Source organism: Mesocricetus auratus, unplaced genomic scaffold, assembly GCF_017639785.1.
Source record: "Mesocricetus auratus isolate SY011 unplaced genomic scaffold, BCM_Maur_2.0 Super-Scaffold_100676, whole genome shotgun sequence".
Taxonomy (NCBI): domain Eukaryota; kingdom Metazoa; phylum Chordata; class Mammalia; order Rodentia; family Cricetidae; genus Mesocricetus; species Mesocricetus auratus.
In genome coordinates this window covers 32,925,066-32,951,374 of record NW_024429266.1, presented here as the reverse complement: position 1 = coordinate 32,951,374, position 26,309 = coordinate 32,925,066, and the positions used below count along the sequence as shown (strand labels likewise).

General features: G+C 41.4%; 1 protein-coding gene across 2 annotated transcripts in view; it reads left to right on the top strand.

Moving 5' to 3' along the window:
* The window catches only part of Astn1 (astrotactin 1), a 311,034-nt gene that overhangs the window by 280,716 nt on the left and 4,009 nt on the right, over positions 1-26,309 (top strand). For both annotated transcript variants that reach the window (XM_005071325.4, XM_005071326.4), the window contains exons 18-22: positions 4,392-4,525; positions 7,858-8,009; positions 9,046-9,181; positions 14,078-14,178; positions 23,403-23,586. In XM_005071325.4, coding sequence (XP_005071382.1) covers positions 4,392-4,525; positions 7,858-8,009; positions 9,046-9,181; positions 14,078-14,178; positions 23,403-23,586 — 707 coding nt within the window. The remainder of the gene's footprint in view (positions 1-4,391; positions 4,526-7,857; positions 8,010-9,045; positions 9,182-14,077; positions 14,179-23,402; positions 23,587-26,309) is intronic.

Sequence of the window (26,309 nt, the reverse complement as noted above, 5' to 3'; positions counted from 1 at the left end):
ATTCCCCTCCAATATGTGGGTTCATTTTCTGTCTATTCTCTTTTGTGTTAGACTAGATAACCTCTGATGTCATACTTCAATAAAACTTTGATTGTGATAAACAAATAGGTTAAACCATCTAAACAACCAAACTTTAGCTCATTACCTTGTATCTCATAACCAAACCACATATGTCCCCATCTCATTAAATGGCATGAGTGTTCTTGTCATCCTTTGTATCTTTTCCATCATCAAAAGCAACAGGTACATCCTGTATCCATTCTCTTATCTGAGACCCCTATTGCAACCCATCGCTTCACTGTAATCAAACATTTTATTGCAGCAATCTTCTTGTTGGCCCTTGTACTAAAACACATGGAATATGTAAAATATGGACCTTCTAGCCATACTGCATCAAGGTAATTTAATGGTTCTTCAGATTGAGTGCAATTTAGAGTCCTGAGCACATCAGTACAAAGCTGCTCATGATCCAATCTGTTTTCATTTAAATGGTTAGGTTGATAGTACTATAAACTCCAAAATTCAACTTTTGTGCCTCCTCAAACACAGTACATTTTTTTTCATGAATTCATCCTTTCTGACTTACAAATCTCTGTCCCAAGAATATAGTCTGCCATACATGGCTACTGGAAAACTCCTGCTATCATGCCATGTTTCAGCACAAACATCACTAGCTCTCAAGGTACCTTCCTTCATGTTCCTAGTCCAACTCAGACTCCTCAGTGGAACCTCCACTGTATGTGTGCACATCTCAAAGAATCCCCTATGACTGTAGTTATTGTTTGGTTATTTACTTCCCTCTAGACTACAAGAAACACTTTGTCTTCTACAGGATGCCTGGGGTTGGTGTATAGTTGATGCTCTGTTAAATAGATAAATGAACAGATGAATAAATTAATGAAAATATTCTGTTGATAAACCTCAATTGAAAATCTGTATTTTTCTTCTTTAATAAAAACAACAGTCAGCACTGGATTTTTTTCTAGACTCTATTAACAAGTATCTGTTAACAAGTATGGATTCTCCAGGAAGTGCATGGAATGGCAAATTGCTGATACTTAATGCAGTGGAATTTCCCTTTCTCTTCCTTTCCAAGGAAATCCAAGGGTTCCATTTTGATTCTTCTTTTCTATTGTATATTAGTTAGCTTTTCATCACTGTGACAAAATACCTGGCCTTATCAACTTAAAAGAAAGAAATATGACTGTTCCGCAGACTTCAGTTCATGGTTGCCCAGACCCATTGCTATGGACTGTGGTGAGGTAGAGCATCATAACAGTAGAGGTGTGTGGCATAGGAGCTTTTGCACCTCATGGTAGCTGGGATGCAAACAGAATTCAAGAACACGCCAAGCCTAACATATAAGCTTCAAAAGCAAGCCCTGGTGACCTATTGCTTCCTACTAGGGTTTACTTCCCAATACCATTAAGTTATGCATCAACCAGTGTACTAATATAATAATGAAATCAGTGTCTTCCTTCACTTCTCAATGGTATCAGCACCTTGACCAAGCCTCTAGTACAGGACATTTCCTATTCAAACCACAGCATACCATCATCCAACCTGTTGCAGTTAGATTTGGCCCAGGATTTGGAGAGTAGGAATTCTTATGGAGTGATGTGGATTAAACGTGGAGAATTAAAACTTTTAAAGAAATGGCACTTAAAATAATTATATCATGTGCATATACCTTGCCATACTATTTATATTAAAAATCTGATCCATGTTTAGAACACTATATTAGTTTATCATTGTTCCTGAGATGGAATCTCTCCTCATCTGTATTCCAGTCCTACCAACTTGGCACTTGCAAAGAACTTCTTTGCCCTAATTGTGTCTCTTTTAGACAGATTGGTATTTCTAATTGGTTTTAGAAGTCAGTTACAGTAAGAGTCCAATCTTCTTAATGTTAGATTTTCTACCTATATTACTACGATTTTTGTGACCAGATAACTTTAAAAAATAAAATCATTAATATGTATTAATGCAATTTCATGTGTTTCACTGTGACATTTCCATGCAAGTTTATATTGTACTTAGATTGCATTCAGCCTCCATTCTGCTTTCCTTTCTCTTCTTCCCTCATTCCCTCTGTCCCTTTTCCCTTATTTAACATTTCCTCTTGTGTTTTTAGGTCATTTCTTTCTGCATCTCCAAATATGAGAGAAAACATACACCTGTGTTTTCATTGTGTTTATTTCACTTTACATATTGTCCTCAAGTTCCATTCATTAGCCCCCAAATGGTGGGTTTGTTTGCAGCCTCTTGCTACTGTGTGCATCCATAGTGTCCCACCTTCTCATTCAGATTCCTCAACACAATTGTGGAATTCGGATATTTACATGAATCCAGTTTGCTTGTTTATTATCTGGCTGCAGCATTTATGCAGACGGGCCATATGTGTCTCCTTTTGCGTCATTGCTTACTTCATGCTTAGCACAGGAAATGAACTCTTGTAGATGGTTATCAAATAGCTGTTGACGAAAGACACCATTAGACACAAGGCACAACTTTACCTTTATTCTGTCTATCTCCAATAGTCTGTTTTCCTTGTTTTAAAAAGTTCACCTTTTGATTTTAATTCAGTCAGAAAAGCATACAGTGAATGACTTGCAGGTGGTCTCAGTGTTACTTAAGAGTACATACTGGGAGGAGCCGGAGATGTCCAGTGAGCCATGCAGAGCTCAGGTCTGGTACCACCTCATTCACTAGCCTGCACCCTGAGCAACTAACTAACTCTTACTCCCAGAATCCTTCACAGTAATTCGTTATTAACATCTATCCAAGATTTAGTATCCAAAGGGGTCTTATCCATTAGAAACTATACAAATCATAACTGATTGGAAATCAGTCCCTGCTTCTTAGAGCCTCTTGGTCTTGGGAGGAAGTCAGTTGACTCTTATTCCAGTTTGTATCCTTAGGTAACCAATGTTAAACTCTGAAAGAATGGGACATAGATAATGACTCTTTGTATAGGTATTTGTGGAGGCATATCCTTTTTCCTTCTCTTCCTTTCCGCCCCTCTCCATCCATTGCCTTCCCCAACTTCCTTCTTTTCCTTGTGGTTTTTTTAGTCCATAGGACAGCTGCTCCCTGTTTCCTCAGCTTACCAGTGTGGACAGAGGGCACTGGAATGGAGGGGAGAAGATCATAAGAAAGCCAAGGTTGAAGCTGTGGAGTGAGTGCCTCCGAGACTGGGCTCTGTGCTCATGAGCTGGAACCTTACCTTTGGACTATCTGAGTTGAGGGACCAAGATCCCTTCATTTGTTCAAGATCAGATCGTTCACCAGAGAGTTGTCCCTGTCATAAGTGCTGTTGCCTCTTTGGTCTGATTTTTTCTTCATTTTTTAATTCTGCAGCAAACATCTTCATGAACTTATTTTATGTAAGGAGCTATGCAAGACTAGAGTTTTTATAAAGTTCTATGTAAGAGTCAACCCTGTCATTCAAAAACAATAATGTGTATCAGGTGTGAAGCATATAATATGTCACTTGGCATAGGTTGTTTCATTTAATTGTCACAACATCCCTACTAGGAAAGTGATATTTTTATCAGTGAGCAAACTGAGTTTATGCAACTTGTCCAAGGTCACAGGCAATGATTGACAAAGCTATGGTTCTCATCCACAGAAGACTGATGTACACTCAGAATTTATCCTTTATATTGCACAGCTTCTAGTCACAGTCTAAGGCAGATGCTTAACATCTAATCACAACTCAAAGCATAACCACATACATATTCAAAGTGGATTACAGAACACGCTGAGCGACCATGAAGTACTAGGGTGGGATGAACATGTAAGGGTGAACAGGGAAGCATTCAAAGAAGGGCAAAGTGCCTCTGGGTAGAGGGAAATATAACACAGATAGGCCACCCAGGGATGTGTGTTAAGACAAGACTCACTGTTAGTACAACCCACAGTATGAGATATGATAGAATCCAATGAGGAGGAGGCAGAGGATGGAAACTGAATTTCTTTCAAAGTGAAGGCTATTTGTTTGTTTACTTATTTATTTTGAGATAGGATTTCTAGCCAGGACAACAGGCCTCCAATTTGTATCTAACTGGCTCTAACTTATGATCCCACTGCCTCCAAGTGCTGTGATTATAAGCTTGTGTCACCATACTTGGTTGATAACGTGACAACTCTCAACTATAGAGATGAGCTATTATATTAATGGGAGAAGGACACCCCAGGTGTCCTATAGGGCTGTGGTTATCCTAGAATCCATTGTCTGTGATACAGTTTCAGACTAAAGGATGGTAATATTGTGTTGATATAACCTTTTCTCTGAAAGAGACTTAGGATCACTTACAACTGTGATGCTAAGTCTGTTGGCAATGAACAACCAGCCATGGTTTCCTAACACTCTTTGCTTTCTTGTTCAGTTCTTACAAGAGGCCACCATGAGCTCTCTCTGGTGTTCAGGGACTGGAGATGTCATCGAGGACTGGTGTCGATGTGACTCTACTGCTTTTGGAGCTGATGGACTCCCTACCTGTGCGCCCCTCCCACAGCCTGTGTATGGTTCCCTTTCTGTGCTCCTCTCCTGCTTGTATGCCTCAGTACCATTACACAAAAAGTAGGATCAAGTAGATACTCATCCCAAAGTAATAGCCTGAGTGCGGGGGATTGGAAAGAAGAATGTGACACAGTTCCTGCCATCAGGGATTTTCAGTGTAATGGAAGGAGCATACACAAGCTCTTTAATGGAAGTAGTGTGACAAATCTTCACCTTTTTAAAATGTGAAGAGCTGTTCATTGAGCCCGCATTTGGGCAACAATAAAGACTTTATGGAGCAAATAGCCATTAAACTTCTTCCATGTGGAGGACAAAGCAAGACAGCATGGCTAGAAGGTCATATGAGTAGCAGTATTGTTGTTTCGGGAAGACATAGAGGTCTATAGTGGGGCCTTAAGAAGACCAACAACACTACCATGTCTCAAATACTTCTTAGGTTCCAGACACTACATAGAGTGGGTAAATACTCTCATTGCCACTCTGTCAATTAATAGACAAGAACATGACTTCAAGAGGATTAATGTTTTCCAAAGTTATAAAGCAGGATGCAGGTCTTGTCTGAGAGCAACTGTAATACCAGAGAGCATGAAATTGAAATGATTTCGGGTAGAACCAACAGGGCAAGATGGCTGTTAACTGAGGATGTAGCATAGCTGAGAAGGGACCTATGAGGAGGTATGCAGAGTGGAGGAAAAGACAATCCCGTTTGAGCTTGACCTTTAGCTATTGAGGAACAATTGTGTAGATGGTCAGTAGTCAGAGAGACAGGGAGAGCTCTGTGAAAGAAATAAAACCTAGAGATAACAGGATTTCAATCAATCTCAGAAAAATGGTAGGTAGAGACAAAGCTCTGAGGATAGGAGCTCTGTAAGCAACACACACTGTGAAAGGCAGAGGCCTGGGATGGACATGAGGGAATGTCTAAAGTGAAGGAATGGGATGAGGTGTTCCAAAGGTGGCTAAGTGTAAACACCTCCAAATTCCTAGCCTCTCATGGGAAGCTTAAACAGAGCTGGCCAAGATATGCATATGCATATGCATATGCATATACATATACATATATTAAGGTGTCTCCTGCAAAGGTTAAGGCACAAAATGTTATTTCTGTGAAATGGTACTGTCCTTCCAAGGTGGTAGCACTTGACCCCATGGGTTCATAAAGCCAGGACAGCCCAAAGTGAGAGTCAATACATGCAGCAGCTAGAGGACTATTTACACAGAACACTGGACCATAGACAGGAATCTGCCAGTGGAGACTGCCCTTTGACCTGTCTACAGGTAAGGGTAGATGTTAGAGAGACAGAACTGAAGAACAAAAATACTGAGAAAGAGGGTACTAATGTTTACCCACAGATCACCAGTGGAGGTCAATTTACTCTCTGTGTAGGTGCCTTTAAATACTCCAGCCATTGGCGTCTCGTTCCTTGTAGTTGTAACTTGGATATCTGAATAAAAAAAAAACAAGTTTCTAATTAGCAAAAACCATCTAATGTAGTAGAAAAGGAGCTACTAAGAAAACCTGGTGCTGTTAGACCAATTCACCAGGTAAAAAAGCTACCCAGTAACATGAAAACCATAAATTGAAGGAACACAAGATCCAGCCATGATTTCCTAAGGCTAACTTCATTTCTAAACATGCATTAACTAAATGTGATAACTAAAGATCAAATTGAGCTGAGTATTGTACATGGGAAATGTCTATTAAAACTCCACTTGTCAGTAACAGATCTTTATTTAATTGGTAGTTAGAAATAGAAATGTACTCTACTTTTACATAAATCCATGTAAATCATACACACTTCTATTTCTCAATAGTGTCTGGCCTTAGTTCTCATTTTCACAGAATCTGAATTCTCAGAAAGCTTAGTTACTAACTTAAGCTTCCTAATGTTTTTTTTCTTCAAAATAGCATTCTGCATATGATTCTAATTAATGAATTTGTCAATATCCGCACTGTTTGGGGTCTCTTCCATCCTAGTGTCATATGCAAACTATGCACTCCTTCATGGTAGCCACTAGCAGATGACCATGTGTTTCCTATTATTTTCCTACTAGTTGAACTGCTTCCTATTCCCCAAGCATCATCCCTTGATGTCATGTCAAGGTTTTATCACGTGCATAATTGTGTGTTTCTGATACTTATTAAATTTCATAAAAGAAGGCCTGGGGCTGGGTTTGTGTACCAATGCACAGCCTTGCAACCGATAAAAACACTATGAGCATAATCATTGAGTTCAGACTGGACATGGCAGGTTGTGTGGTGTGATGTAGCCCTGCTGTTTCATCCTTTGGTCTTGAGACCATGAGAGGCACCTGTGACCTGGGTAGAAGTTTTGAAGGCTAGGGTTGCAGACACTTTTCAGATGGAGGGACCAAGGACAAGGATGTGGGTGAATGCTAGGGATATTGTGAGAGAGGAAGACTAGAGTGAGCAGAAACTGGGAAAACCCTCACAATTTAGTGTTCTGGAGAGAAACGAGGAGTTGGGAGCAAGAAGAGAGCATGAGCCATAGACAAGAAGTCAGAACATGGAAGCAAATTGATAGCACTTGGGCAGTCAGGAGATCCACACCAGTGAACATCAGCATTGGCTTCTGACTTTGTATGAAGTGCAGAAAGTTGTGAGATAGCAGGGTAAAGCAGTGGTCAAAAGACAGCTTAAAATAATTAAGTGACAGTGAACTGAAAATAGAGGCAAATCGGGAGTGGAATAGGAGCCAGGGTTCATGGGCACCCAAAGGACAGACAAAATGGACATCAGGTCGTAAGCAGCAGACTCGGGACACTTCCTCAATGAGAATGTGGCACATGGCCAACTTTCTCTTTTGAGCCTTACTTCTAAGCTGAGTCTGTTCTGAAGTTCAGTCAGCAGATGGGCTGGAGAAGGAGACATATCAGAAAAAGGGACCTCCCCTCCCCGGGAGTGGGGGGAGCAGGGCTTGCCAGATCCTGGTGGTTATGCATTTATTAATGCAAGATTCTCTTGGACACCACCTTCAATGGGCTTTGAAGTGTACATTGCACAATATTCGCTTAGTAGTCACCTAGAATAAAGCCAGAAATTATATTTCAAACTATATAAAAGAGACCTATCAGTAAAGCCCAGTTTCCAACCACATGTAGTATGTAGACATTCATTGATCTTCACACATTTGCATATTTATTCATTCACAAGATCCAAATATAAACTGCCTAAGGCTTTGGGAACTTTAGCATCTGTAACAAAGACAAGTTCTCAGAGAGAGGTTGTCCTGTGACAGTTGAGATGGTAACTGAAGAGTGACAGGTCCCACCTGAGTCCCCATTTCATGTTCCTTTCTTTCTGCACTCAGGCTGAGACTTTCCACAGAACATGAACCCAGCAGCACCCTCGTGGTCCTGGAGTGGGAGCATTCGGAACCACCAATTGGAGTACAGATTGTAGATTATCTGATCCGTCAAGAGAAAGTCACTGATCGGATGGACCACTCCAAAGTAGAGACAGGTGAGCACAGACTCCACCCCTGGACTAGTCTTGTTCCCAGGTAGTAAAAGTAGCAGAAAAAAAGAATGCCTTTCCTGGTGGTATTGCTTCAGGCTCCCAGTATCTCAGGGTAGAATTGGAAGCATGGAAAACTAACAGCTATTGCCTCTTCTAGGCAGCAGCCATCTTGTGCATTTAAGAGTTTTTGCATGGTGAGCATCTGACAATCTTGTTTTGATTTTGCTTTTCTTTTATTTATAAAAGAGGTGTCCATTTCATTGCCTCTAGGCACACTCACAAGTAACAACAACACAGTACACTAGTTATCCTAGCCCACAATTAAGAAACAATTCCCTGCTAACCACTGCCATGATTACAGAAAAAGAAATTCCTTTGCTAATAACCCCTCTAGGCAAAGGCATGTGCAAACAGATGCTCTTGATCCATGTCTTGTCCTAAAGCAAACTGAGTTTTGTCAATCCCTGAGAGAAAAGAGAAGCCTTACGTAAGCAGAAATAACCCACAGAAATAAAAGTCCCAAGCCCTATTCTTCTGCTACCTACACATAGAGAAAAACTAACATAAACAATCCTAAGCCTTTCACAGAAAACATGGTCCTCATCAGAGATGAAGATGCCTATAATCTAAGAGCCTCTAGTGAACTTGGTGATGAGTCTTGGAGAAACATCTTTGAGGCATGGAAAGCTCTCCATTGGTGTTTTTAGGGCTCTTCCCTTGGTGTATACAGGTATTGATAAGGTATGTTAGGGTCCAGAGACCAGTATATCTGTTCTCTATCAATGCCAAGGTATGTCATTGAAAAGTTCACAGATGTGGCAAGTTCATTTTTCCTTAGTAATCCTTGAGCTAACTCTGGACAAATGACTCTCAGCTGATTGACTATCACTGAAACAGTCAAAAAAAAAAAAAAGGATTTCCTCCAAGGTCTGCTTCATCCGTAGGGAATTTAAAAAGTTTCAGCAAGTTCTCATAGTATTTCTCATTGCTTGGACATCTCTATGTTTTATACTTTTCCCATTCCTTTTCATTTGTGCAGAAACAGTGCTGAGCTTTGTAGACGATATCATCTCTGGGGCAAAGGCTCCATGTGCCATGCCATCTCAGGTCCCAGACAAGCAGCTCACCACTATTTCCCTAATCATCAGATGCCTGGAACCTGATACCATTTACATGTGAGTAGCATGCTCCTGAATGATTCCTTACCCAGAAAGCCCTGGAATCTTTGCTGGTTTCCCTTTGTTACACAAGTCCCTTCAGAGACTTGGCAAGAAATGTTTACTCTCTATCTCAATTGGCATTATGGAGAAACCTCCTGAAGAAGTCTTGTCACCAAAAGCTTTACAATACATAGAGACCATATATATATATATCCCAAGGCAGAATGGAATACATGTTACTTAGATAGGCCAGGAACATGTTGGAAAGAAAGAAGGAAGTGGTTTATTCTAAGCAGAGTTGGTGTCTAGATCCTACGTTTGATTGTATGGGATTCAGTAGCTACTGGGAAGTGGGAAAGGCACACTAGGTTAGAAACCCCAGGGAAACACAGGGAGGTGTGGACGGGAGCAGTGGGTGGTCTGATGGGTCTGAAGCAGATGGTGAGTAAAAAGAAGTAGAAGAAAATGAGCCCGTGAGACTAGAGTGAATGCTGTACATCAGAGAAAAGATGTTTATTCTTTTTTAAGAATGCCAAGAACTATGCTTTAAAAAGCTATCTCTAGTGGCTTTGAAATAATTTATAGAGTTGAGATGCTGGTCAGCATTTTTCTTCAAAGAAAATATAGTGAGTTATATCAGCATGCTGGTAACATCCCTGTGTTCTTGGTAAACTCTCCCTGACTTCCTGTGCTCTGGGAACAACTGTAAAATATTTGTGAGCAGAGACATAAGAGATGCCAAAAGAAGAGATTCAGTGATAGACTCTAAGTCATGGTGGAAAAATTCGGGGTCTAACACAGAATTCATAGTGATACAGTTCGGAAGCTTTTTGACCCCATCAGTATGAGAAACATCTAACAGTTTACAGATGAGGTCACAGGCATAGAGTCAAGGTTTCCAGAATAAATCATCTTCACTTCCACTTTTAAGGACTTCAACGATGGAAAGAACTAGAAGTCTGAGTGCCATTGATTGTGATGAGCTTAGATATTTAGCTGTGTCCTTCATATACAAATAAGAGATGTAACTAAGAGCTGTGTAGAGTAAAATACATAAAGACAAATGAGATCTGAGAGTCTGGAATGGATGCACTTACAAAGATGACAATGCCAATACCAACGACTGTCTGCTCTTTGGACAAGGATGTCACGATCCATAGCAGCTCTCTTGATATTGGGCAGCTGTGGCCTTTCAGAGTAAGGCTCATGACAAAGGAACACAGATCTGGGACTGAAGGCCAGCTATCTGCGTTTAAAAGTATGATAAAGTGACTCATCTGACCATTTATACTGAGAATGCACCAATGGCTATCAGTATGTCCTGTCTGTTAATCAGGAAGTTAGAACTTCTAGTGGAACAAGAGGCAGGAAAGGCTCTCCTTTAGAAAGACCCTTACCAAGTCTAGGACCGTCCTCGAGTTGGTCTGATGTGGCTTTGTTTCCTGGTCAACCACCTGAGGGCTAAGATCCTCTCCCACATCCAACATCCTTGGTGATTTAGTGTTCACTTCCTATGTTTTGTGAATCACCTACTTCCTGTCTGTGTTGGTTCCAGGAGTGCAAGAGAGGCATCAGGCTAAAGCACAGTCATTTCCCACTAGGTGGCAGTGCAGATTGCTGGAAAAGCTAGCTGAAACTCAGACGAACTTTACAAGCCCCGGTGAGACCAGCTCTTGCTTTAGCAAGATGATGTTCCTAGTTCCTGGCAGAATGACCTGGAGTGGCCTGAACACGAGCTCCAATGTGTGAGGGAAGAGTGAAGTGAGCTACAAGCCACAATATTCCTCTCTGTTGAGAAGCAAGGAATAACTGTACTTCCATCCCTGGTACAAAGAAAGCATCCAGCAAGCCTGGTTTTGTGCCTAACCATAAAGTGACTTTAAACAGGACTCTTAACTTCTCTGCACTTGATTTTTCTTATCTACAAATTAAGAGGAAGGTGCCCCTCATTATGGAGAGCTGGCCCTGTTTTATAGCTGAAGAAACTGAGATTCATGAGAACTGACTAACTTCCCCCAGAATCACACAGTGGGGATGTAAATGATGGCTAGGAGCAAGCCGGTTTGTTTTATTCCCATGCACTGGGTCTTACAGGCAGGCTACCCCAGTTTATTCTGCCAGGATTTAGGAACCTTATCCTGCATGCAAGGGCTGCTCCACACCGGAGATATGAAGTTACAACTGAATTTCAGCTTTTTTTGTCAGATATTTCATTTAATGCCACTTGAGAAGAATTCTGATAAAGGACCATGTGGCACAAACACACTTAAGTACCGGGTGAGTGTATAGGATCCAACATGTTCATTTTAGAGTGGGGAGGGGATCACTGCCCCCTCCCACTACCCTCTGGCCACAGCACCAGCCGGCAGGGGAGCCCTGCATTGCTGAGCACATTACAGCAGACAGATGATAGAGATGGGTGTGTCAAGCAGAGGATCTGCAAAGCCAGCCTTGGCAGCAGGAGGAAAACAGAAAAGCAGCAGGCAACACAGCCAGACCCTGACAGGCTTATGGTCTTCCTTAGCGTTAAGCCCCAGACCTTTAAGGCCCAGGCCTGGGGCCTGAGCCAGTCTGTGTCAGTTCCCACGCACACATGCCTCCTCCTGTGTCATCATCACGTCGCTAACTACGCATTGAGAGGTTCCAGCCTGCGGCTGGGGAGGCAGTCCAGAAGTGTTGGAAGAAGCAGTAAATGGACTTACACATGAGCCCCCTGGATCTGGAACAAGGCTTATCTCCTCTGTCAGTAATTCCATCTAACCCTCTTGTCTTACGAGAGTGCTAACAACAAACAGAGAGGGCTTTCCTGAAATGACAGCACGTGGCATTGCCACATGAAAATGTGGAAAAGTGCTCCTCAGCCTTTGTTTAGTAGTGAAATACCCTGGCTGCTCTCTCCCTCTCTGGGGGATGGGGATGTGGGATAAAGGGGAAGGGCTGAGCCTGCTGAGGAATAGTTCTTAAGGTCAAGCTCTGTCTGTACTTGGAAGGTTGTGTGAGGAATTTCCTTTCCTAATATCTGCCTTGCATTAAAAATAAAATGTGCTACTAAATAATCAGAGCTTAGCAGCTTTCATTTCATACTAATAGCCCTTCAAAGCACGTGAGATGGAATGCAAACAGGGGCATCGTTGTCCCAGCTCAGGCTCTGACACAACGGAGCTGGGACTTATAGCAAGGCAAGCTGCCTGGAATGTGGACTAACTGGAGGTTGGTGACTGACTTCATCCCAGGAACTGAAAGACAAGCTCCATCTGGCAGCCAGTTTGGTACCCAAGGGACAGGATATAGCAGTCCAGAGAAACTTAAGAATTAAGGGTCCAGGATTAAATTATGATGGCCTGAAAATAGGGACTCCAGCTATAGAGTTGAGGTTGGTGCCTTCAGCTTACTGGCAGGTGGTGTGAGTAGCCATACTGGAGCCTAACCTGGAGTTGTTGAGTTGAAGGAAGATCATCTAATTAAGATCACTAAGCTACACTTATAACCCAAGATCATGGCCAGGCCAGTCTGGAGTGTCAGCCTGCAAAGATCAGGGTTTTGCATCTCCTGGCTCTCCCAATAAAATGCTAGAACTGATACAGTCAGCAGCAAAGAGCCAACCTTGTGGCCCACGCAGAAGAAAAAAGACCCTACTCCCCATGAAAGGGTCTCAGGTTCCCAAAGTATAGATTTGTTCTATATTGAATCCCAGGGATTTCTAACTTAATGTACTATTAGGGGTCACGGAGAACATAGTTGGCATGGGAATCACCCACCATGAGGTGTAAGTTTGCATGTGGGTGTCCCATGGTACCTCTAGCTGTACCCTTCAGAACCTTAGTTGAATGTGCTCTGAGATTGGGTTAACAAATTGGACTCAGAAAAGCTTGGGGGTACAGCTACAGGTTTGGGGGTCTGGGGAACAATTCTAGAACCAGGGCCAAGAAGCTGATGATGGACACAGTCAAATGAGAGAACATGTCATGGCTTCCAGGGCTACGGTGGAGATATGGAATGTCAGTGTTGTCAATGCAGCTCCATGCTCCCTCTGGGAAGGCATGGCATGAGAAGGGTGGCAAGATGTTGGTTTGGAATCAGAGTGCATGTGGTGGCAGAGGGCTGTTGACTGTGGTGCTACTGTGGAAGACCATTGAGCAGGGCATAAGGTAACCATGGTGTGGTGGTCTGAATACACTCTGTTGGTAAGAAAGAAAGCTGAATGCCTGGGCCTGGTCCCCCTACTAAGAAAGCCCTTTAGGCACCCAACACCTATGATTCGGCCCATGCCTTTGGATTTAAGCAGGTTGTCATATTTTAGGTCTTACTAGGCCAGGGGTCTTGACAGGGTGAAGCCTGTCTCCATGAGGCTTCCATGATGTTGGCGTGACATTGAGGAGGAAAAAGAAGGACACATGGCATCTTGGGCACTTAGGTTCTTGCCCTGACTATCCTCTGTGCTTCTGTGTAAGAAAAGAACAGTAGGCACGAGGTCATCTCTCTTTTGAACACCCTTTGTCTTGGAACAACAATTAGGTAGTATAATAGATAAGTAATTTGAAAAGAAAGAAAATGCATCACCCGGAATTCTCAAGCCTTGGCCAAGCACAGGTTTCCAGTCCCTGTATCAGACTGAGTAGGTCTGAGCAGGGCCTGAGAATTTCCAGCAATGATGCTGGGGCTTCCTCATGGAGAAACACCCTTCACTAGGATGCTTTCTATCAGACACACCTTGAAACAGCATATCCCAACCACAGACCACAGGAAGCAGGGAGGGCTTCATGGCCCTGCTATCTAACCAGAGTGCTAGATGGGAGTAGTAAGTGTCCCAACCTCCTCGTCAGACAAAGCTGGGCCTCCAGACAGAGCTGCTCAGCCCCAACCCCCAGACATGTCCTCTCTAATAATGGCATCCTCCTACCTCTCCACCAGGTTCACTCTCTGGGGAGTAGACAACACAGGTCGACGCTCCAGGCCAAGCGATGTGATTGTGAAGACCCCATGTCCTGTGGTGGATGATGTCAAAGCCCAAGGTAAGGACACTGAGGTTAGCAATGTCTATACATGATTGCCAACCATCTACCCTGGCCACACTAAGGAATCAGTAATGAAAGAAGTGAATAGAATGACCTGAATTTTGACAGGAAGGAAGAATACAAGCTCACCTGTGAACTCTGACAGAAGGTTTCACTGTGTTCTTCTATGCCATATAGCTATCCCATAAGGCAAGAGTCAGCAACAGGCATTGATAAAGTCCCCGGCATATAGGTGCTCAGTTGCAGGCAAAAGTGCCCATCATATCTTCCTTCAAAAATGTATCACTTGCTCTTTGTGGGATTTATACATCTGAAAGTTTGTTCTGAGCTAAAGCATACAAGACCACAGAGTTGGATTTGATCAGTTATCAGCCCCTCCTTTAATGTACCTAAGTCTTCAACTCTATACTGTGAAGTTATTATGCGCCAGTTTTTTTCAGTGTAAGCTCCCTCACTGGCATTGGTCCTGATCGATTAGGAAGTTTGTCATCAGTCATCATTCAGCACACAAGAGATGCTCCCTGGCCGGTCTTGGCATCATCCCCTGCTCTAAAGTTTTCACATCTCTGAAGCCAGAAATCTTCAGAGATGCTTCCCACTTAAGCAGGACTCCGGCACCAACTACAGTGATCCTATAAGCCCCTAACATCTATTAGGCAGAACTGAAATTGAAATCTTTTTATCAGCAGAGACACTTAACACTTTGGTTCCACAGATTACAATCAGGGACAGACCATAGCTAAAATAATTTTCTGATGTCCCTCATTATCTTACATATAAGGTCTTGGTTATGTACATATCCTCTTAACCAAGAAGGGCAGACTCCCAGGATGCTTCTGAGTGACAGCATGATGATGAAAATCATATGGAGAAGAGTGGTCTAGACCTACTTTAGTTCATGTATGTTTTGTTATTGTTGTTTGAAGAACAAGCAAGCAGGATTTTATTGGAAAGTGAAATGACACCTCCCTGTAGCTGGGGTGGGGGCCCCCAAATGGGCTGCCCACCTAGTTCTGCTTTAGTTCAGGCCATTGATTTTATTTTTAGCACTGTACAATTTTGGAAAGTATTTTCATAATCATATTGGTATGTTATGAGCACAGTATTTTCAAAGACATCTGACTATAATAAAATATATTCTAATAACAATTCCTTAATGCACTGCCATTCTTCTTATGGCATGAATATTTAAAAGGACTGTTGGGACCTCAGTGGCTGACCCTGTCTATTTCTTCAACACCCCCTTGCCAACTCTCCACTACCCTATGAGTCTGTTCATCCTGGCCACAGTACCTTCCTTAGTTCCTCTTTATACAGGTCTCACTTCTATTATAGGATCATTGCATATATTAGGCTCTATTACTTCAAGTGATCTGGACTTCCCAAATGGTTGACTCATCTCAGCATGAAAACCCAGATCAAGTGTCCCTTCCTCACAGGAGAAGAGGGCGAGAGCCAATGTTAGGTGCCCTCAGAGTACTGTGCTTCTGACTTTAAGAAAATGTCTTCTAATGATGTTCTTAGTGTCTTTTGACCTCATTAGTCAATGAGTGTCATGAAGACCTGAGTCAAGTCCCTTTTCTGCACTGTGTGCCCCAAATATCTTGAAGGTAGTACACTTGGCTGACAACTCACATAAAATCTTAGCCTTGGAGCCAATAGCCTAAGTATAGATTCCTGATTCAACATCTACTCAATCGTTCTTGAACAGGGTACTTTATGTAATGCCTCAGTTTACTCATATATAAAATGGGGAAAATAGCATCCCCAATGTAGACAAAATTTCTCTCATATTGATCCCACAGCCATTTAGCCTCAAATAAACACACAGAGACTTATATTGATTATAAGCTCTTTGGTCAATGGCTCAGGCTTTTTACTGGCTAGCTCTCTCTTAATTATTAACCCATAACTATTAATCTATTTATTTCCACATGGCCTTATCTTACCGGAGGATGCCCAGCATCCTGTCTTCTCCGTAGCTACATGGCGTCTTCCTGGGGGCTCCTTTATGCCTCACTCTTCCCACAATTCTCCTAGTCTGGTTGCTCTGCCTATATTTTCCGCCTGGATAATGGTCAGTCAGCATTTATTCATCAACCAATAGGAGACACATATTCACAGCATACAGGACATCCCCTATCACTCCCAATATGAAGGGCCTAGAGAGAATTGAATTATATCATTAACTTAAAACAGCAAAAGCAAAACAGTGCTTAGTACATATTAAATATTAAGTAAATTTGTTAGAAATAAGTTATTAGTAATCAAGCATGAAGGTTTTCTTCTAATATAAACTCAAAATTCTATGTATGAAGCAATAAAGACAACACTGCTCTTGTTTTATATATGATAAAATTGAAATTCAGAGTAAAGTAAATAAGGAGCTTGAAGTTACAAAGAACCTAATGGAACCCACACTCAGAGTCCAAAGTTGAACCCAATTCCCATTTATTTTTTTTAACATTACTAGGATAAATTGAGAGTGTTTTTAGGCGAAAGACTCTCTAGGACATTGTCTCTGCAAATGGGTGAAGAAAAGGGCTACTGGAATAAAGATATCAAGAATTCTCCCTTTATGTCTATATCCAGTGAGATACAGTGGAGAGACAGAAATCCTCACATATGAGGCAGGTGTACTTCTCGCTAGCGGGAGAGGATCTGGCTTACAGGATCTGTGCCTTGAAAGTCTCTTAAGCTCCATGAAGGTAAAGACAGGGTCTGGGTCACACACCTAGATGAGAGTCTGTCTAGGGCGACCAATAGCACCTCCAGTCACTGTTTGTGAATGATCCTTTCTTTCTGGTGTCCACTGGTGTTTGTGGAGAGATGGTAGCTACTGTGGAGCTGTTGGCAGCAAAGAGATTAACAGGAGAATGATGTATCATGGTGATCTCTACAGGACACGTAACAGGAGAAGGATGTATCATGGTGATCTCTACAGGACACGTAGTAGAGAACAGCTCTTTCTCTGGCGGGCTCCCACCTGTCAGTTCTAGTATAGGATGTCTGAATGGGTTCTCTATCTGATTTTGCTTTCTAAAAAAAAAGAACTGGAGGTGCAAGAAGACAATTTAGTGCATAGAAAATAAAATCACAATCCCAGGTCCTGTTTCTCTTCAGCCAGGAAGGAGTCCTGCACAGAGCAAGTCTGGAGATTAGTAAGTCAGACTAATGGAGTCAGACTAATTGCAAATTAATACAGTTCTACCAAAGATAAACCCCATATGATTTGTCTCCCTCAAACTCAGATGGTGATCATAAATATAGCTCATTTGATCTGAGCTTAAATCTAAGGGTAAGTAGGAATTTGACCTAGAGCATGATGTCAGCACCCAGACACTATCCCTCATGTAAGCATTTATCCAAAGATAGCTAGGTATTTTCTAAGAGTTTTGCCATGTCATAACACTCAGACCACTGTGTAAGTATGTTTCCACTGTCCTTTTACTGAAACCAGCTTCCTGGAGCTGAAGGATGCATGTATTAGTAATAGGATGAACCTTGTTGTCTGGTGTGAAGGTTGAGTCATGACATCCTGCAAGTTCACCTTGGGATCTCATCAAGGGAAGGCTACCTTTGTTCCCTCGGCAGCTGTCCTCCTTTCTTGATGCTGGGGCATGAATGTATCCATTCCTTTATTTGATTATCCCACAGGTGTGTTTGGCTCCCAGTATTAGTCACTGAACAGACATTCATCAGATGCTAGTAGTGGGCTCAGAATTAATTTTCAAGAATTTCATAATCAGTTTCATGGGTTTATTAGCTCATCCAAAAATATTTAGTTCTTACTGAATATCTGGTCTAGGCATCAGAAGCAAAAATAACAAAAATACGACACTTTTATATCAGCAGTGGCCACAGACAGCAACAACAAAATAATAAAATGCATATTTCAAATGATGCTGCCTGTCATGGAGATAATGACACTCAGATGTTTGTTTGCTTTTTCCACCGAAGAATGGGTTGAGTACCAATATGAAACACAGAAATTGTAAAATGAGGTTGTGTTGTGTTCATAGTATGTGTTTTAAGATTTGTTGTTTCAAAGATGGAATGGTTCTCAGGGACAATGATTGGTAGCTGGATGTCTTAAGGGGGCCTCTTCCAACAGGGACAAGCCACCCTTCATGGAAGTGGCATAGAGGTGAACCAGCAGCAAGGTTCTTCTGTGGAGGTAAGGGAATGGCCAGGGAGTGAGTGGGAGGAAATTTAAACTAGGAGAGTTTTGAAAATAAAGGTTTCTTAACACATATGTGAGGGGGAAGGAATTACTTCAGTTGGCTGTGAGGGAATATAGGTACCATTTGTTTCAAGGACATGGGAGAAGGATCGCTATGTTCTGGAGAAGGCTTCAGAAAACACAAGAATAAGGAGAGAAGTAGAACTACCTTCCCAAGTTGGGGGCAAAGAGAGAGTTGTTTCTTTGTGGTAACTCTGGTCCCAGAGAAAAGTAAGGAAAGGGTGGGGAACATTTATTAGTGTACAGTGTCAGTCTTCAGAACATGGTACCTAGATCAACATCATTGGCATTGCCCTGGAGCCTGTCAGAAATGGGTGTTCTCAGACTCCAAATCAGACACTCTAATGGGTTGTTTGCAGTCGTGTCTGGGGTAATAATGCTTCTCATGTGAAGCTCTCTGGTATAGCGGAAGCACAGGGCAGCTTGACCCAGAAGCACATTCAGAGCCAAAGAGAGAAAAGGGACCTTGCAATATGGGTAGTGTTAAGAAGGACAAAGATACCAGGCTAGTTGAGATTGTTTACCTTGTGTCACATGTGGAATTACATCATCCACTACTTCAACTTGGTATGGGATTGTAGGTGGCTCCTGAGAAATGCTAAGTGATGAATTAGAATCACTAGTCAGGGGATTTTTTTTACTATGAAACCAAGAAAACCATCAATGAGAGCTACAGATGTTCCTCACTTTTCCTAAAAGTTATAAAAAGAACAGCTATTACTGGGGGATAAGAAAACTCACTTGTGTCTCTGAAGTTACTACTAATCATATCGTTTTCCCCAGTCCCTGGGCTGCTGTGTTTTGTGTCTTCTTCTTTTTTTTTTTTTTTTTTTTTTTTTTTTGTCTTGGCATCAACGAAAACATGATCTATTGAGAAATTGGCAGTAAAAACAAAAATATTTTTTCTCCCACCTTTCCCTTCATTCACCTGTTTCTATATGATTCCTGCTGTAATCTGGGAGCCTTGGTGCTGGGACTTCTGGTCCCTGTATGTTCTTTAAAAGATATTCCACAGCTCATGCCTGCTCTCCTCAATATCTAACCCCAGTGCCCACAAGTCATTGAGATCCGATGCAGACACCTCACTTAAAATAGCGAAGTCTTCTCAATACTTGTATCCTTCTTCCATGTTTTATTTTCTCGCCTTCTAACACACAGCATTTCCCTTAATTATGATGTTTCATTGTTCATGTGACAATCTCCCATCACAACACTGCAAACATAATGTGATGATTTTTTTGTCAGATTATCTCAGCTATTTAATTCCCAAGCACAGAAACATTTCAGGAACAGATAAACATTCACAAACAATTTTATAAAATCAATGAATAAATATAATGTTACATTGTACTAAATCAAAGTTTTTGCATTCCATAGGCCTTTATTCTCATGATAATCTTGGGAAGTGCATATTACTATCCATTATTGGAAAGACAGGAAAACTAAAGACCCAAAGAGGTTAAGTAATGTATCCAAGACCAATTGCACAGGAACCCAACTCTATTCAAACCTCTGATGGGTGCTCTTAGCCCTGCCTTTGAGCCTAATTTCAGCCCTGTTATTTTATCCCACTGTTCAAGAGATCTCAGATGCCTTCTAGTTATTCAGCCTCCTTTATCTACAATGAGGCTACATTGCCAGTCTACCTTGCTATCTTCTCACCTGCACTTCACTTGCTCCTAAGTCATGTATATTATAGAGAGGAGGGGCTTGAATTTGTCATGGGTAACTGAAGACTTCTGCAACGCTCAAAGAGAAGTAGAATAATAATTTAAAATACTTGCATTCTTTGGGTTGGTGGATTCTTGTAACCAATAAAAGCTAATTAGGCAAAAAGTCTCTAAAATTTTAATTGATATTAATAGTAATAATAATATAACTGTTAAAGGAAAACAAAAGTCTCAGTTCTCTCAGTGGAGGTAGGAGGAACCAGATGTGGTTATGCTCTGGGAGCTGAAGCATAGGGTTTTTTTTATATAAGATCCTATCTACTGATAGGTTTGCAATCTTATCCTTCATTTAGATTATCTTGGTTTTAGCAGATTTGTGGTGGAACTTGGTCTTACCCACAGGATGCAGATATTGGTTTGTTCAACTAAAAATAACTATTATGTTATGAGAGTGACTGCACGCCATAACCATTTCTCAGCAGTAAACAAGGGGAACCTGGACCCTGACATAGTATCTCCCATTGCAAGAAACATTAGGAGAAGAACTCCAAATCACCCGGTCTAAACTGTAGTCTGAGTACCAATAGTTTTCCTTCCCTAGCCATTCTTGTCTCAGGAAAACACTCCCTGCCTTCCAAACAATACAAATCAGTCATCAGACTTGGCCCTCTGTTTCCTTCTCTCTTAACTCCAGAAATGACAGCCCCCACTCCCCAGCACATTTTCAATGACTCCCTGTCCACAAGTGCTTTAGTGGAAACAGTATCCCAAGATTCTGCCTCTTACATCTTAAACTGTTTATATGCTACTGATGACTAAGCATCAGTGCAAAGTAGCAACTGCAAACAGTGTTCAGAAGCTTCCCTGAAGGCCACAATAGCAATGTGACCTCGACTTGGTAACCTCTAACCTCTTCTGTCTCTTAATCTCATATGCATATGAGATAATGAGATATGCATAAACCTGCAGTGAGTGGATGTAAAGTTCTTAGCCTATTAAATGAATAAACCTTGAATAATAATGAGATATCATGGACCTTTAGTTTCTAAATTGCTGTCTTCCTTATCTAAAAATTCCATTATAGCTTCCTGAGAATTTTAGCAACCTAAAAACCTAAATGGATTTTTGAAGGAGAGTCATGTGTAATGCAACTGAATGGGTTGACTGTAAGTTTTATTTCTGGGGTTAGTGTAAACCAGATTGGAGAGGGAAGACTTTAAAATCCTCCTACAAAGTGAATTCAAGCTATGCTCAAAGTTACAAGCTCCATTCATTTAGCTAACAATTTCTGATAAGCTCTTTTATCTGGCATTGTACAGATTCTCAGGATATCAAGAAAGTAAAGTCTAATGCCTGTCTCCAAAATAATCAGTGTGACATGGAGGCCATCACTGGGTAGAGGTTTTATTCATTCTACCCACAAAACCCTCAAGTTGATCTGTCATTTACCAAAACTCCTAATTCACTTGGAATTAGCATAAGGAGTCTCATACTGTCATTGGCTAATGGGTCAAGTGTAGGCATAATCATGATTTTCTCACCCAAGAACTCAGTTTCTTCAACTCCAGAATTAGCACAACCAAAGGAAAGCATTTTTCACCTGCTCACTGGATGGATGCTAGCTCTGAGATGTTTAGGCAGAACATGCAAAAGCATCTCTTTTCTGATAGTTGTAATGAGAAAATGTAATGATAAAATTCCTTGAGTTACAAAAAAAAAAACAAAACAGAACAAAAATGTCAAGGCTATACAAAACTTTTACTGCTTTACCACATCACCAAGCTCAGTCTTAGCCACAGAAACCTTTGAAGCAGAAACATCACAGATATAAATTAAACTGAATGATTACTCATTTTGGATTGCATAGTTTTCTAGCTTGAGTTTTGGGATGTGTAAAGATTCCCATGTTATCTTTACATCAGGCCTACATGGTTCCAGCAAACATTCTGTGTTCTGAAGTCATTGATTCTCCATTTTTTTGTCATGGCTCAGAAGTATTATCTGGTGAAGCCTCACTTTATCCCTGAGCCAAAGCCTACTTTCCATGGCCGGGGATTCCCTAATGCTTTTCTAGAGAACCATTTGGTACCCAGGGAAATGCTACCTACAAGTATAAGGTTGTCATGTTGGTGTCTCGTGGGAACAAATATGAACCAGTCATATGGAAGCAAATTTGAACCAATCTTTAATGGGAGTTGAAAATAAAGTCTTTATTTCTCCTATTGTATGGCTTACTAGTGATTCAGGAACTTCATACACCCTCTCCTGCAAAATATAGCAGGTTCCCAGGATGGTGTTACCAGCTTCCTAATATAATCCTTTATATTTTCTCTCATTTCTTGCCTCATTGGCCTTTATCCTCGGCCTTACTTCTCTGGGATTACACTTTCCAGTCAAGCATAAATGTATGAACTTTTGCCTCAGGTTATGTATTTTTCAGTAAACCTAGGTAAGACAAATAGTATTGCAGTTGAAATTGACCTTAGAGATGTATTAGTCAAAGACATTTAATTTTTTTAAAGAGAAAACTGAAACCCAGTGGCACAAAGCTAAAGTGAATTACACAAATCAATCTCATACTTTAAGAACAGTGTTTTAAAATACTATCATGCGCACACAAAAAATATGTATGGATGTATTTACTGGCACATTATAAATATGTGTACAAATATTGCATATAATTACACATATATAGTTAATGGCTAAGTGTTATGTAATGATATTTTGATCAGTAATGGACCACATATGCCACAGTGGTCCCATGAGACTATAATGGAGGCACATATTTCCTATGCACCGTAATGCTATAGCAGTCATGATGTAAGAGCAGATTGCACTCTCACAGGCTTGTGGTGCTGATGTAAATAAATCTACTGCATTGCCAGTCACATGGCACACATGACTGTTTACATTGAGTAATATTCATCATGATAACAAACGACTATCACTGGTTGGTATATTTATTATTCTACATATATAATTATTTCAGATTGTACTCTACTTATAAAACACCTTATTGAAAATAGTACACTATGTCACAGCAGCACCACCCTCATACATCTGCTTCTACGATGTCTCTTGATTGAGTCCTTTCTCTTGTCCCTGTTTTAATCTTGTGGTGTTCATCATGATTGTAGGAGCAACGGGTATGCCTTGAGTCTATCACATGTTGTACATGTTAGTAGAGCGCCCCCATCTAGGTTTGTGTTGGGTAAGCATTCTGTGTAATCTCTGCACAAAATTGAAATCACTGAATGATGTGTTGTTTCTCAAAGCACAACTGGAATTCACTTTTCTTCCCTCCTCAGAAATAGCAGACAAGATCTACAATCTCTTCAATGGCTACACCAGTGGCAAGGAGCAACAGACTGCCTACAACACCCTTCTGGATCTGGGTTCCCCCACTTTGCATCGAGTCCTCTACCACTACAACCAGCACTATGAGAGTTTTGGGGAATTCACCTGGCGGTGTGAAGATGAATTAGGACCCAGGTACTGGATAAGCTGTCTCTTTTAAACACTCTGTGCAGTCTTGTGTCTCTTGTGCTGTAATATTGTATCATGGATGTGGCAGAGATTCTCTGAGTGATCTCAGATGCTCAGAGAACTAAGTGTCATGCTTTACCCAGCCCAGGTCATGGAGAATGGTTTGGAATAAGCTCTTTTCAAGCAGCTGAGTCATGAATTCATATCCTGATCTCTGAAAATTATCTTTTGCTCCTATTCTTGATCTCACTGACACAGAATTCCAATCTCTAAATTTACAGGGAATGAAACCTCAGTCTTGTAAAGGAAAGCAGAAGTTCTATTAAGGAAGTCATCATGAAACATGTAGTGCACATGATAGTTACTTACATTATGTAGATTTTTGCATGCTTGTTTAAGGTGGTATCAGAGAAAACAAGGCCTCCATTAAGGTGACATGGTATTTGCCTACTTACTGCCAACCCAATCCTGTCATCTTCCAATACACAATATACACTGTTTTTAGGTTGCAGGGAAGTAGGAAATGAGGAGTGCAGAGAGATATCACTTCCTGTTTCAGACCATTTATTATGACCATGTATTGAAATAGTAGGCTTTCCAGGAAATTCTTAGACATAATGAAGAAGTGGGTTGCACAAAATTTAGTACTATGCATTATTCAAGAACTTGTGAAAAACGAAAATTGGGCAAGGACTGTGAGAACGAAGAAAAGAAGTGGAAGCAAAAGAGAAGGAGGGCCGTGTGGAGGAAGGTGGAGGACAGAAAGAGCTAGAGAGGTGGGGAGAATGAGAAGAGGGTGCAAGGGCGTCAGTGAGAGGAGGCAAAATGAGGGAAATTGTACTGTAGTATCCCTGCCCACCCACTACCCCCAGCTCTTAAACAGGTCTTACACTCTAACAACAGGTGAAGCACAATGTTCCCCAGAAGTCATCCCATCCCATTCATCTGACATCTGAGGACACTCACCTCAGTAGTTATAAATCTTCCCAGAAGAGACCCTTGTTCAGGACAATTTCCCCTGCATTTCCTTCTCTCTCTCTCTCTCTCTCTCTCTCTCTCTCTCTCTCTCTCTCTCTCTCTCTCTCTCTCTCTCTCTCTCCCTCCCTCCCTCCCTCCCTCCCTCCCTCCCTCCCTCCCTCTCTCTCTCTCTCTCTCTCTCTCTCTCTCTCTCTCTCTCTCTCTCTGTGCGCACGTGTGCGTGCAGCGGGTACACTGGTGTGTGGGTGTAGTTGGAGGCCAGAGGTCAACTCTGGGCATTGCTCTGCCTGTCTCTACTTCTACGGATCTGGGATTGAAAGCACATCCTGCCCCTGTGCACTGGTTTCTGAGGATTGCACTTGCATCTGAAAGGCAAGAACTTTACTGACTGAACCATCTTTCCTAGATCTACCTTACTATTTTTGGAGGAAGTAGAAAATTCAGGGTATTTTTCCTGGAATAAAACTATTATTTGTATAAAGTCAGGTAGGATCTTACTACACTCTGTAAGTTTTACCTGTAACTTACAAGGAATGATAGACATTGAACTAACAAAGCCACTGTTGTGGATCTAAGAGAAATACATAGGGGGCAGTAAATCTGTTTTGACTTAGTATTTTTAAGAAACAAATTCTGTCTTAGAATGTAGATAAATATTAAGAAATGTCCATTTCTACCCCTGGCCAAATTATTGCTCATGCTTGATATATTCTTCTCTAACCACCTCCTCTCCTTCCACTCTTTCCTTTCCCTCTGTTCCTAGCACCCCACTTTTCCCCCTTCCCTTCTTTTATCTGAGATTTACTGGGTATACACACAGTTCTTTGTTAGGGAGCATAAATGCCATCATTTGAATAGCACTAGCATTGCATTTTTCATTTACTTCTAAGGGCATTTGGAGCTTCAAATTTTCTCTTTTGTGACTCAAGACTCAGAAGGAAAATTGGTTAATGCAGAAAGTGAACGGGAGGAAATGGGGATGCCACTGGGAAGCAAAGCCCACTGTTGACTCTGCACCCTCCTCTCCACACTCTCCTCCCAGGGGCCCTCGTGAATAATACTGGTCCTTCACAAATGCATAGTAGAAAACATTGTGCTAGTCCATTAGTCCATGGAAACAAAGTCTTTAATGTTGTGAATCTCAGGGAGAGCCACAGGAAAGGAAAAGTCCACCGCCTTGAGGGACAGCAACTCACTCTGGGGTTAATCGTGAGAATTAATAAAAATGGGTCTGTGGGTACACACTTCCTGTTAGCAAACAGAAAGTGTTCCCACAGTACTGTTAGATTCAATTCTATTAAAACCTGAGGCTTCCAGACTGAGCTGAGGTTGCAACCACTTTGAGAGGACAACAGTGTTGCACCACTGTTAACAAAGAAGGCTGTTGTCTCTGAGATGGTCAAGGCAGACCCAAAGTAATTATTATTTAAAGAACAATCAGTGAGCAATGAAAACAACAACAAAGACTCCCTAGACTAATTCAATTCACTCTTTTGAAAGGCTACTGGGTTGTGCTCTGTTTCTGGAAGATGATGAGATGTTGTCCTCATTCATTCCCCCCCCCCTCCCACCCGGCTTCTTTCAACTCCTCAGAAGACTAACCATAGTACACTATGGAGGGATTACGAGGAAAGGGCTAGCAAAGCTGTTAGGTAGTGATGGCTTTGAGAGACCTGCCTGGACAAACCACAGAAGCTGATAGGGAACATACAGATACATCATCCTTCTGAGAGACTATTTCATTTCCTCTG